This window comes from Nesoenas mayeri (assembly GCF_963082525.1).
Source record: "Nesoenas mayeri genome assembly, chromosome: 2".
NCBI classification, from domain to species: domain Eukaryota; kingdom Metazoa; phylum Chordata; class Aves; order Columbiformes; family Columbidae; genus Nesoenas; species Nesoenas mayeri.
Genome location: NC_137543.1, coordinates 160417788 through 160431992, shown reverse-complemented (window position 1 = coordinate 160431992; position 14205 = coordinate 160417788). Strand labels below are relative to the sequence as shown.

Here is a 14205-nt window from a genome sequence, read left to right as displayed (position 1 = left end):
TCTCTTTTGTCTGGAGCCCCCCACTGAGCGATGGTAGCTATGCAGCTTCGCATTGGAACAGCAGTTTCTTTAAGTCCACTGGGAACATCTGACTAAATCCAGTCATGAACTCAGTTTTCTGGAGTTCTTCCTGAATTGGCTGGTTTGATTAACCCAAGCATATCAGCTCCATCCTAAGACTCAAAAGAGAAACACCACAGAAATTCACATGCCAAAAGACAGGGACACACTAAGATATGTTTGACTAGAAAGAAAAAAAAAGAAAACAAAAAAGAGGCAAATCCAAACCAAAATGGAAACCAACTTGAAAAATAACAATGGTCATGTCCATTCATAGATTAGTATCAGTTTGGCAACCAAGGATCACAACTGCACAGCAATCACTTGTTACTTTTGACTCACAACAGATTACTTGCGGATGCTCTGAAATGTAAATCATTGAGTGGGTGGGCTTGGCCTGTTGTTTATCTTTTAAATTTTTTTCTATTAATGGCCTTGAGTACAGTTGGGTATTTACAGTGATTGTTAAAAAGATATATGTATATACACACACATTTCCTTTGCTTTTCACCTCTACAAACATTGAGGAAAGGAAAGGAAAGGAAAGGAAAGGAAAGGAAAGGAAAGGAAAGGAAAGGAAAGGAAAGGAAAGGAAAGGAAAGGAAAGGAAAGGAAAGGAAAGGAAAGGAAAGGAAAGGAAAGGAAAGGAAAGGAAAGGGGACTTTAGCCACCACCAAAAATATGATTTTTTTTTTCTTTTTAAAGGGATGGTTTTTGGTTTGTTTGTTGATCAATTTGTTTTCCTTAGCTGCTCATGTCGCTAGGTTCTCCGCATTTATGCTGGACATCCGAATCTGAGAGCTGCTCTTGCTCAGAATGGAGAGTTGTGTCCCCCCGTTCACTCCGCTGCTCGCTAGAGAAGGATGACGATGTTTGAAATCCACAGCAAAATACCGGTTGACTTTCCAGCTCCTCCATTTTCTCTTTATTTCTGATTGCACCTTTAGGGAGAAACTTCAAAAGGTCATTTTTTATGTACTTAGCCGCCTGAGGACATGCTGACAAATTATCAAGTTTAGACAAAAGCCCCACAAATTGATAGAACAATTTTTAGGACTATTAATAAAATCCTCACTCCAGCAAAACCTGAAGTAACTTTTCCATGTTTGAATGAGGCCCAGGCACGCGGTAGGAATAACAGCCTGGGTTTTGTGTCTCTGAATTCAGATAATTTAGGATCAGCCTAGAGTTTCATAGAACATCTGTTCAACACCAACTCTTGGAAAAAATATTGTTTTCATCGATGGCCAGTATCAAATACATACCAAGGAGTCAAATAGACCAGCAAGCAAAAGATACTAGAAAGTAACGAAATAACTTGTCCACAAAGGCAGCTTGTCTCTCATGGGTCATTAATGGATGCAGGTCTACTGAAAAATTTACCTTCTGCTTTCAGATCACCTCTATGCAGATGAAGGCTTTTGGATTCATATACATTCACAACAACCTCCTTTCCCTTGAGCTTTTGCATGGGCATCCACAGTAAATCACCAACAGTAAACCAATCCATGGTCAGAAGTCCAATTAGAAAATAAACAAATAATTCTGTATCTTTTCTACTCATCTTTTCTACTCATCTGTTACTCATTTTTGACAGGAGCTTGCAGCATATTTCTGAATGAAATAGCATAAGAACAAGGAAGCATGTAAATATATTTTTTTCCCAATATACTTTTCCGGTCTCCAATGAGCTGGTGTGTCAAAGACAGTTCTTGTCTCTAATAGTCATTGCTAGATTTTCCTAGACTAATATCATTGTCAAAATGGATCGGCATATGGCTAAATGCTAAACAAGTGCTTCAACAGTATGGACACTAACTGCAGGGAGGAAAAATCCAACTGGAAGACTTACATTCCCTTTCTAGTACCTCTAAATTTCTATTTTGATTTAAGTATAGATAGGTATAGATTAGAAAGCGTATGAAGGTATATTGCACCTGTAAAGAGAAAATAGCATCTGCATCTGTAACAGAGTAATATAGCCAAGGTGAACCCTTTCTTACCCTAAGCAATTTAGTGGAGGCAGAAGACATTCTCTAACATCTTGAGAGGTAAAATGGTTTTAGTTAATCTGGTTGTGTTAGTTTAGTTAAGAATGACCCTCCTCCCTCCACCAAGGAGTTACATGAGATCTAACACACTGTACATGTTAGTATGGAAGGTGTTTATCTTATCAAGACTAGAAGTATTGTCACCAAGAGGGATCTTTTGTTAGGTGTCACCAAGCTTGCACTCAGGATTATGAAGCTGACAAAACCTTACTTCAGATGCTTAAGGAAGTCTTGGACAAACACAACCTGGTTCTCATGGGTGACTTAAATTACCCAGACATTTGTTGGTAAAACAACACTGCTGAGTATACAGAAGACGAGTAGTAGGACAAAATCTCTGCAATTTAGAAGAGATTATGCCAATATGCTCGGAGTCCAGCTGCAAGGGATTCCATGAGAAACATCCATGGAGGACAAAGAGCTTGTGAGTGCTGAGACCAGCAGTCTTAATAATGAACTTTTACTTAAAAGCAAAAAAACCAGAAGCATAATTGCTACGGAAAGGTAGCCAAATACCCATCAAGGACTACAGGAACCTTACTAGGACATGCAGAGATGCAGTCTGGAAGGCTAGGGCTCAGCTGGCACTGAAAATGGCCAAAAATTCAAGAGCAGCAAGGAAGGGTTCTTCAGATCCATGAGCAGTAAGCAGAAGCACAGGGAAGACATAGGCCAATTGCTAAAGAGTACAGGGAAACTAGTCACCAATAATGCTGCCAAGGCAGAGGTTCTCAATACCTTCTTTGCCTCTGTCTTTACAGGCGCCAGGTCAAAGGATCAAGTACCTACAACAATGCATGTGCCAACCCAAGGTAGTGGAGGAAGGGATGGTCTGGGGCCTCTTGCAGGGCTTCAACCCACATAAGTCTGTGGACCCAGATGAAATCCACCCCAAGGTGTTAAGGGAAGTGGTTGACACCATTTCAAGGCCCCTGCCTATAATATTTCAAAAGTCATGGAGATCAGGAGGTAACCCTGACAACTGGAAGAAAGCAAATGTCATATCAGTCTAAAAGAAGGTTAAAGAGGCTCTATTTTATTCTGTTCTATTTTGTTATGTTCTTGCAAAGAGTATCTAGGAAACTGCAGGCCTACTTGCTTACTTGAGTCTCCAAAAATAATGGAACAACACCTCCTAGAAACTATCACAAACCAAATGAAACAGGTGATTAGGAAAACTGAGCCAGGATTTACCAAAAGCTAATTATTCCAGACTATCCTGATCATCTTTTACAACAAAATAATATTTTCTCTTGACATAGGGAGAGCAGTGGATGTTGTTTACCTGGACTTCAGCAAAGCATTTGACACTTTCCCACATCCATTTGCTAGGCAAACTGGAAAGATATAGATTAGGTGGGTGTCTCCAAGATGGGTAGGAAATCGGCTGAAAGGCCAAACTCAGAGAGTGGTGAACAACTTTTTTTACTCAAGCTGGCAGCCTGTCACTAGCGGGGTCCTCCAGGGATTGATACTGGACCCCACACTGTTTGACATCTTCATAAATGATCTGGATGATGGGACTGAAAACACCCCTACCAAGGTGGCTGATGACACCAGTCTGGGTGGTAAGGTGGACATGTCAGAAGGGAGAACCACCTTACAGAGAGAACTGAGCAGGAAGAGGGAGCTATCAAGAACTGCATGAAGTTTAACAAAAACAGGCACAAAGTTCTGCACCTGGGATGACATAACCAAAGACACCAGTACAGTCCCTACCTCTGTTAGGGAGCATTAATCTGAGCCATCATCTCTGGCAAGGCCAATATTTTGGTTTAATAAAGACATCAAACATCTGTCTTCTTTTGCTGAAACACTGTGAGATTCAGCCTAAGGTATTAGGGAATATGGTAGATGATGTGTTACAGTGAAGGATTAGAATAGCAGTTATTCCCTCAAGGAAATGGAATGGAGACAGTGGATGGGGGAGGTTAAATATTAAAAGTCTTACCTCCCCGTTCAAGAAACAATAGAGAACAGCAACAACAAAACCCTAGGTAAATGGGAGAGAAAAAAAAAATAATGTAATGCAAATCCTGCAGTAAATACTGGAAAATTACTGGAGTTAAAACAAACAAACAAGCAAACAAAACAAAATCAAAATCCTAGTGTAGAAAGCATACACATAAATGAATAAACACACAGTCTGAGAACTGTGCATGCAAAGTAGTTATAATGAATAGAGGTTTCTTTTCAACAAAAGGAGAATTCACTGTATAATCACCTGGAAAGATCCCAGTCCCAATTCAAACACTAGTCTCTCCCGCTTACTGACATTTTCAGGAGAAAAAGCAAACACCGTGTAGTGAATTCCAAACAAGGGGATAAGCAGTAGTGTAGAGCGAGCCAGTCTCCTGTTATAATAGAGTGAAAGAACTTTAATGCAGCCTTGTAATAAACAACTTGTGCTTTAATTAAAGAAGAAAACACAGAAAATATTTTGTTGCCTCCCTTTTGGGAAATACATACACTGTGTAATTATACAAACAAATATACAACATTCACATTTGTTCCCAAACAGTGATTTCATACACACTGTAGTTGGCTCCCACTTCACATTGCTACAATAATAGCACATTAGTAACACTTAATACTCTGTACTGTTATTTTAATTTGCATTATTATAAGCAGAGATTTTTTTCTACTGTGCCAAACATGAGGAGGGTAATCTTGCTAAGGGATTCAGACTGCTACCATAACACAATAATAAACCTCTCACCCAATTGCTTAATCCCAGTGGAGTGCTTGAAATCTCTTTTGTGTGTGTGTGATTTTTTTCCTGAGTAGCAAAAAATTCCGAAACAGCAACACAAATAATGCTAATCCCTCCCCACTCCCCCTGTATGTTATTTTGTACTCAGGACTATTCCTCAAGGTCTTGATTTTGGTCTCATTTATGCTGTTGGAAACCCAGGTGTAACTCCACTGTGTAAATAATTTCCATTGCATCAGAATGAAGAGATTTTAGAGTTAAATCAAACTCAGTAGGTATAAACAAAATGGTTAGAGATGAATGTGTGTACCTGTAAACACTTAACTGAGTATGGATGAAACTCCCAAAAAGCAGGGGTCCAGCCAAGAATTATACATCAGTTTTGGTCAGTGTCATTTGCTGATTACACAGCAAAACAAACCCAAGAGAAAGTAAATGTTGATTTGAAAATAAGGCAAGTGCTTTATTATAAAAAAGTGGCCTAAAGTAACCTCCAGGACATTTTCAAAGTGGAAAAAATGTTATTGATTTCCTTCAAGTAAGTTAAGGAAGCAGATGAAGGACAAAGGAAGCTAAACAGCCATAAAGATTTTTGGAAGAGCAGCATACTTTTTCAAATTCAAATGTTCACTCTGCTTGTATAGATACACAGTTGTATTTGTTAGTACATGCTCAACAATATCCCAAAAATGATGTGTTTGTCTTACTGAAAGTGAAGACTTAATTCATACATCTCCAAGAACTCTGCGAACATATGCTGTTACATCCAATACTAAACTGGAAGTGGGAGATCAGTTCATTGCAGATGTTCCTCAGTCATACTTTTTACACTAATGATAGTAAACATATCACAACCCTTGCCTGGTGATTGTACTAAACACACAGGATTCTTTAGTCTGTTGCACACCAAATCTCAAGTCTTGGTTAAAGACCCCATAAACCAGAGAATACAGTTCTTGTGAATTATTAGTTAGACATTGACCAAAAGTTTTCCAACAGGAGAGGAACAACCTTTGAACAGGTTGATGAAGAGCACAAAGAGTTTCCAACTTTGGTGATCACCAGAAAAAATAAGTCTAGTCCTTTCTCTCTATGGGCAAGTAATCACATTAATGAAAAGGAACAGAAACATTGTGGAAAAAGATTGCAGAATAATACAATCTCTCTAAACAAAAATTATGTAAAGACCATGTCTTAACTAGATGTGGAAGAAAAAGATCAAATTAAGTTAGTAAGTACAAAGAAGTAAGGTCAAAGAAGTATAATCTCTCAAAATTTGTCACCCTTTATATTCAGAATTTGACAGAATGATCATGTTATTTTGATTTAAAAGTCAGACTAGGATTATCTATTAGTATGTTGTATCTCACCACAGTCTAGGTGATTAATTTTGTGAAAGATGAGAAGCAAGACTTTTTCTATTGTCAGTTTTCTGACATTAATTATGTCTGATTAATCATAGTTAGTTTGTAAGACCTTGAAATATGATGTCATCAATTTATTTGAGATACTGTCTTCAATATTATCAGAAAAGTCAGGAATAAAGTACATGAAATGCAAGAAATACATTCTGAAGTTTATAGAGGATTAAAATCTATACAGAGGAAAAGATTTTAATGATAAGTAAAACTTGAGAGATACTAATGACTGTGTGGATGATGATGGTGTTGTTTCAAGATCATTAGGAAGAAAGAAGACTTAAAGCACAGTACTTATGAGACATGTAAGTATATGTGCAATGGTGAAATGAAGATGTTAAAGAATACAACAAAATTCTCAGAAGTGTAACAGCCCAAGATACTCATCCTCTTCTTCCCACACTCTTTCAGACAGGCAAGAAGGTGATCCAATGTTTTGAAGACAATCACCACTTGGAATTAAACTGTCTGTTTAGAAGAGACATGTTCCCCAAAAGGCCTAGCAAAACCCTTGTTTACACTCCAATAGGTAGAAGAATGTCTTAAGGTTACTCAAAAAATAAAAAGCAAGTTGTATTTCAGTTTTTGTTGAGGCCAAGATTCTATTTTTCAGCTGTTATTTTCCTTAAAAGCAGCTTAAACACGAGATTTTCTCCAATAGCATGTCTATGAATGTGGCCTTTCCATAAATTATTACCATAAAAAGACACAGATAATGGTTTTCTGTTTTCCCTCACTCCTCTATTGAGTTACATAAAAACATCTTTATTGTAAAAGGAATAGAAAGTACAAAGGCCATCTAACTCTGACTACTCTCTGAAGGAACTATGTCTTTATTTTTCCATTGCACATCCACATTTATTAAAGAGGCTGCTGCAGTGTCTATGGATATTACATAGGACATAACTGGGCATGAATTGGAAATGAAAACATGGGTCCTCTACATCAGGGGACCTGAAGCTCCAGAAGCAATTGTGTAAGGTAATTTGTGGTTGTCAGGCTTTATTCTGCCTTGGAGAGAGGTGAGAACTGTAACTTAGGGCTTGCTGTCCCATCAGTTCCAAAGTGATGTAGATCAAAAAAGCCACTTTAACTTACATAAGTTTTGACAGATGACACTGTGAGCTATTAAGGACAAAATACAGAATAACTGTTACTCTGGCAAAGAGTTTGTTGCCTTGGTCTTAGAGATTCTCACTACCCAACTTTTCTTTGAGACAAAATACCACAAAATGTCAAGAGAAGCGAAAATTCTTCAAAACTATAGCTTTTGAAGGAAGACTACGTAGTTGTTCTGCTATTTAGGCCTGCCTTTTCAATGTAGGAGAATAGTTCAGTTTAAATGGTAAGTCAAGTGAAATTCATTTGATCAAATATAAACTTTTGCGGTGAAGACATCAAGGTCTGTGGTAGTCACATAGAACAATATTCATCTCATCAAGATTTGGACACACAGACTGTAGATATCTCTACTAAAATTATTAAAATAGCAGTTCTAATGCCACAGTAGAGAAAAATGCACTTCTAAGGCACAGTTCTTGACTGCTATCGATGTCTCTTTAAGAAAAGGTGACTCCTGTTGTAAACCCCCTGGGTATCTACTGAATACATTTATTGATGTATACATTGACTAGCTTGAAGTTATGAGATATCTGCAATGATGATGTCTATTTTTAGTTAAATTAATTCCACACTTACATTCCCTTTATCCTCAATGAAGACTAAGAGGTACTTAAGCTCAAGGACAAATCATCTGCCCCTAAGGAAGGTCTTATCACACCTAAGTCTCTCCATTGACTACAAAGGAAGGCTGGACTGAATCTGTCATATAAATTCCTGTACTGTAGGCCTGTAAAGATTAGATTAGAGGAATTCCATCTCTTTGGCTGTAACTGAGTGATGAATATGTAAAAAAAATAATCATGACAATATTTCAAATAGAAGGATAGAAAAGAAGCCATGAAGATACAAGATGTCATTAATCATGAAATGTTTAATATAGCTGATGTTTAATAAACCAAAGTATCTGTTTTAACAACAGGATGCTAAACATAGTTGACGTGTGACTTTCAGGTAACTCAGTAATCTTCCCCTGACAGGTACATATTTTATTCAAAAGCTTAATGAGGTCCGTAGGATCACTTTCCAAGACCTGAGATAACACCTAAACACAGTCATTGATTACAGCTTTTTAATTTCCCATGCATAAATCAAATCTTCAGCCTAAGGACTTGAAAAGCAGTAGAAGCTTACCGAATCTTCCATATTTTAACACAAAAAAATAAGGTTTAATTACGTTTCTTGGAAGTGTACAGAGTTTTTCCATGCTCCTAGTTAGGCTATTTAGAGGATTTCACCTTAGAGAGTTACCATTTTGCCATGTTTCTGAAACACTACACTTCCTTAATGTGATTTTTTTTTCTGTGGAAAGGCCCAACATGAAGACTGTGCTGCATCATGTTGGTACATTAAATAGTGAGCTTCATATTTTAAACTGTCTCCTCCTAAATGTAGATCTTTGTTTTACTTAACCATTCCTACATTTGAATCTTCTCTCAATGTAAAAATGGACCTGCTGACTACTCTTCTATTCTCTATTTCTTCTACCCTGTTTCCCCGAAAATAAGACCTACTCTGAAAATAAGCCCTAGCATGATTTTTCAGGATTTTTGAAGATGCTCAAAATAGAAGTCCTACTCCAAAAATAAGCCCTAGTTACAGTTCATTAAAAAGTGTCCAGGCAGCTATACGTGTGAAAAAGTAATGAGTTCTGGAGCAAAAATTATTATAAGACCCTGTCTTATTTTCGGGGAAAAAGGGTATCTGTTTTTCACAATGTCAGTCTGTTGACTGAATCTTTTGAGCATCTTCAGTGGTCTATTTCTTAAATACCTTCAGGTGATGTAAAATAAAAGATAAAATTTATTTTCATGTTTAAAATGTTTTGAGGTTTTTTGTTTGGTTTTTGTTTGTTTGGGGGTTTGCATTTAGTTTTGTTTTCATAGCTAACAAACAACAAAATATGCAACTATAAGTTACAAAACCATCTTTTTTTCCTTAATGGTCTCAAATATATCTACTAAGCATTCTTCAGCCAAGTGCTGGGCTGTCGGGTCTGTGTGATGGGACATCTCTGAGAGTGTCGATTTACACTCCTAAGACTGCTGTGAAATTCAGGGGAAAGTTCATCAGGAAACATGTTGTATAATACATTTCTGAAAGGCATGCCTCATCTAAATGAATCTTGTGGGCTTCTTGTACAAGAGAGTGAAGTCTACTATGAGAAAACGATTAACTCGCAGGTCTCTAGATTAAATGACATTTATTCCCTTTTCTAGATGCCTCAGTCTCCATAGGCAAATCTTTGACAATGACTTTTCACTAGGCACACTACATTTTGCTATTGGGTTAACCTTAACCTTTCCTTACTCCTGGGTAAATACTAGCTCTACTTCACTCAGTTTTACACTGGTTGAGAGTCTGATTCACTCAATCCTGCCCTGTCCCTGTTGTTATAAGAAACTTTCTGGTGAAATATTTACTCTCAGTATGACCAATGCTCATCTTTGTAACTATTAATAGTTTCCATACAGGGACTGCCATAGATAGCATCAGTCATAATTACAATTAAGAAAAATAAATATTAAAATCCTTGACTGTGACGCAGCAGCAAAAGCATAGAATAACAAAAAATTCTACATGCAACAGGAACTAAATGAGTGCTTGCCCTCTGGTTACTACCCCTCTGCTAATATCCATTCATTTACTTGCAACATGCGTCATACAAACACAGTAATGTCACAGGATTGCGTACACTTACAGGGTAATGGTTGATAGTTCTGACATCTTGCAAGAGTGCTGGTTAGCCCTCTTAGGCTTACAGTAGCATTTCTGAACGCAGCTGCTAAATATGACAAGATTAGCATTTTTTTCAGCATATTCTGAACAGGCCAAGGTAGGTCACTTTCAACACATTTCATGAGACACGTCACAAAGATGGAAAGCGGACATGACGGAATGAAATTACAGCACAAACCAGCTGCTTGACTGAAGCGAAAATAAACAAAATAAATTAAAATGCACTGGCTGTTGCTGGCAATTGTGATGTGTTGACTCACAGACAGACCAAAGATTGAACAACCTGGAGGCGGGCGGGCAGTGTTATGTACCCAAAATACACACGACCTTTGCAGTTTGGAATTGTACAGAGGGTAACAGAACAATATATTGAATGAAAGTTGACTGCACACTTGTGGAGAACAATTAAATAGTAACATAGACTGGTAGGATGGGCATTAAGCTAAGATTAAGTTGGATCAGATGTTTCTCATTTTCATGTGTAAGTACTCCAGGTAGTGTGGATCCCTTCCTTTTAGTGAAGACTACTAGTGAGGACATGAATGTACTTTTTTGCCCAGTTTCCTTGATGCATGGTAAGGGGTGTTCAGTATGGAAACTACATGTCTGACCACTAATTCAGAAGTACTGCTTATTTTTTATCACACACACAAAGACAGGTGTGCTCATAGAAACAGCAGGCACACACACCATGGACCAGAACCATGACCTCTATACATTTTGTTCTAGAAAGACCTACTATGGACAACGGGACATTTACATTTACAACTAACTAGAGGAAGGCTAATTCACATCAGCTCTCAGGAAAGGTAATCTGAAACAACATGAGAAGGTACTTTTAGAGATCTGAGGGGTAGAGATTTCATGTCTGTTATGGCAGGCTGAGAAACATGAGAATTGAAAATAGTGATGTCTTGTTGACTTGAGAGATTTTTCATTTTGCTTTGTTTTCAACACATGCCTGTTTTGGTGGGACTCACCTCAGAGAAGGCTGGATATTTACAGAAAAGTGTCTAAGTCCCTTGAGAATCATCAGAGAGAATAAGTAGTTGAGAGAGAAATACACAGTTATTGGTCAAGGTATATCTGACCTACTTTAGATGTTCATTTTAGGGTAGGATGAACAGCATACCAAGTACCACTGACTACCCCGACTAAATCTCTCTTAACTATAAAATATAATACAATTTTTTAAAGGAATTGCCTGTAATGTAAATATTTAACTTTATTCAAAGTTAATAAAACTCTGTTTTTGTTGCTCTACTACTATGCATGGTCTAAGATTTGTATTTACCTGACCATAGATGGAAGATGCAGTTTCTAAGCTGAACAATAAAATAGAATAAATTGAAAATATCAAATTTCTCCCTACTGTTAACTCCTTTAAGTCAATCTCATTTACTGAAGTTTTGTTTTGTTTTCTTTCCTTTTGATTAATCAAAACCTAACAACTGCATTGTTATTAAAGATTACAGTGTAAGAGCTGGAAAGAATGCAGTATCACAGTGTGTACACATTCAGTGAATAGAACTAGCAATCATGTTTCAACTTGCAAAATGAATCTCATTTCTTGGATGGTGCTAAAGAAGCAAATATGAAAATTACTGTTCCTTTTACAGTATCACTTCCGTGATAAAATTTTGCACCGCCTCTGTTTTTCACAGAGTTGAGTTGTCAGTTAAGACTGACCAAAAACAAGGAGGGAAATTTTAGAGATAGTTCCTTTTTACTATGACTGAGACTTTCAGAAGTGACTACAGATTTTAAGAGTCTCACTCATTTGTTGATCACCCAAACTGAAACACATTTTATCAGACTAATTTCTACCACAAGAGGGCTGCTCAGCATGTGTTGAAAAGCAGTGCTTATGAAGGCATCTTAAGGTACATAACCTGAAAATGAAACATCTAAAAATCAATAATCAGTATGAAAACTTAGTCATAGGGTGTTGTAGGGGTTTGTGTTCTTAAACAACACATTTAATATTGCTGTAGCAATCTGGGAAAAAAAATCATCACCCATTTTTCTTTTATTGCTTATGCCCTGTTTTATTTGACAGTTATTGATTTCCATTATAGGTTTTCCTTGTGAGTAGAACTAACATGACAACACTTAATATTTACTAGAATTACCAAAAAAGTATGAACTTGATTTTGAAAATAGTATATAAGTATTAACTGCTGCTCCCCACCAGTGAGGTGATATTTACGTATGGACTTGTGATGGAAAACTTTGGTAGCACTTAGGAAAACATTAATATTTTACTGCTGTTAGCATTTTTTTCTGCCACCTTTAACTAATTTAGGTAGAAACACCTCTCTGATGTTACATATTGAGAAGCAACCCAAAGCCTTCAGATTATTGATATAAATTGATATAAATTTTCTTTCCTTATTTTTTCCCTCACCTTTTTTTGGTTTACTTTATGTATTTATTTATTCATATTCTTGAAGTAGGAACACTGGTGGAAGGAAAGGAAGAGAGAAAAGACAGAATAGCCAGGAACCAGAAAGAAATGGGAAGAAGGAAAAAGAAACAAAACAAAAAAAAAGCCAAAAAAAAAAGAAAATTAAAATAAATGAGGTTATGGATATCCAAACATTACACGAATTAGGGCAGGATCCTCAGATCTCTGTAGGCACACACGGAATGGAATTGGTCACATCTAACTAGATGTACCTAAGGTGAATTTAAACTGAACTGTCACCTTTAACTCACTCAATTATGGAAAGAAACGGGCACTTGCAGAGGCTGAGCTGACCTGTGTAACAGAGGAGTCTAGGACACACGGGATGCATTGTCTTACGGAGGTGCCCTGGTCTCTCCATTTGACCATAGACGGACAACTAGACTGCTTCAATTAATACGAGACTTTAGACAGCTAAAGGCAAACAAGCTGAGTCTCACCGCATGTGTCCTGTGCATGGACTGCAGCTGCATCTGGGAGGAAGAGGGAGGGTGCTAGGGTGGAAGGGGAAAGAAAAAGTTAAACATTCCCAAGATTAAATAAGTGATGTACGATGTGGCTTGAAGACCATCTTGTCAGACCGAACATCTTGACATCTGGAAAGTTAATGCAAATGAGAGAGTACACAAATTTGAGGCAAAGGTAGTTGCAATTTAATTCTAAAGACTTTTAAAGTTTCTCAGAGGTGCTTAAGAGAAGTGAAATGAACATGCTAATTCAGGAGAATGAACTTATGCTCTGTTACCAAGGCCATGTAGATCCATAATGAAAAAGATCAGGGTTCTGGCTCTAGGACACTAATAGCACACAGGGAATGACAGAGTTTGTAGATTGTCTCTGAATATGCAGAAGAGGCATCCTTTAGGAAACACAAGAAAACTAGAATTTGGTTCATGCAAATTAAAACTGTGCCTCATTTAGAATCTTTGTGCACCCTGCTCAAGTAATTCTGTGTAACCTCACTACGAATAGGATTGGCAATCATGTGGTAGTAGGAGAAGGAATGTAGAAAGCAATGAAATGAAGTATCAAAAACACAGTAAAAAGTTAACCAAAGTGAAAATAGAAAAATTGTATGGGAGAGAGAGAGAAAAATTGAAATTCAGCCATACCATCTATTATTTATGCTACATGCCTACTTACCTACAGCTGATGTTATAGATTGGGGACTTCTTTTCCTTGCTACTCAATAGCTAAGGATTTCCTGAAGCTAGACTTGTTTCTTGGATAAAATACCAACTACATTTGCAAAAATCATGGACTTACAGATCATATGTAAACAGTCTGCAAAACCAAACTTATTCTGGGAGCAGAAAACAAACTATACAATCCCATCGTGCTGCAGTGACTGTGAGCCCTGACCCACTGTGTGCAAGTAGACTCATTCCCCCCTCTCACAGACACAGAATAAGCACTGGTGCTTCTCAGCACAGTTGTCATTTAGGTCCATCTCATATGATTTTTGAAGTTACACAGGCTCTGTGCCTTTTAGCTTGTCACCCCATGGTAGCTTTGCAGTCAAGGGTGAGAAATAGACCATAAAGTGAGATTTATCTGACCCATCTTAAACATCTTGCCTAGAATGAAATAAGTAGTATTAGGGATTTTATGTTCTGGACTGAGTAGATCTCTACTAAC

General features: G+C 37.3%; 1 protein-coding gene across 3 annotated transcripts in view; it reads right to left on the bottom strand.

The window, feature by feature from the left end:
- Positions 1 to 450: 450 nt before the first annotated feature.
- The window catches only part of ADCYAP1R1 (ADCYAP receptor type I), a gene marked incomplete at its 5' end in the record, with an annotated part of 112949 nt that continues 99194 nt past the window's right edge, over positions 451 to 14205 (bottom strand). The window contains 4 exons of one of the 3 annotated variants that reach the window (XM_080339706.1): positions 451 to 1001; positions 4063 to 4104; positions 4336 to 4465; positions 10063 to 10146. In XM_080339706.1, coding sequence (XP_080195832.1) covers positions 813 to 1001; positions 4063 to 4104; positions 4336 to 4465; positions 10063 to 10146 — 445 coding nt within the window. In that variant the 3' untranslated portion in view covers positions 451 to 812. Of the gene's footprint in view, positions 1015 to 4062; positions 4105 to 4335; positions 4466 to 10062; positions 10147 to 14205 lie in introns of all 3 variants that reach the window. The other 2 variants (XM_080339707.1, XM_080339708.1) reach the window with 2 other exon arrangements.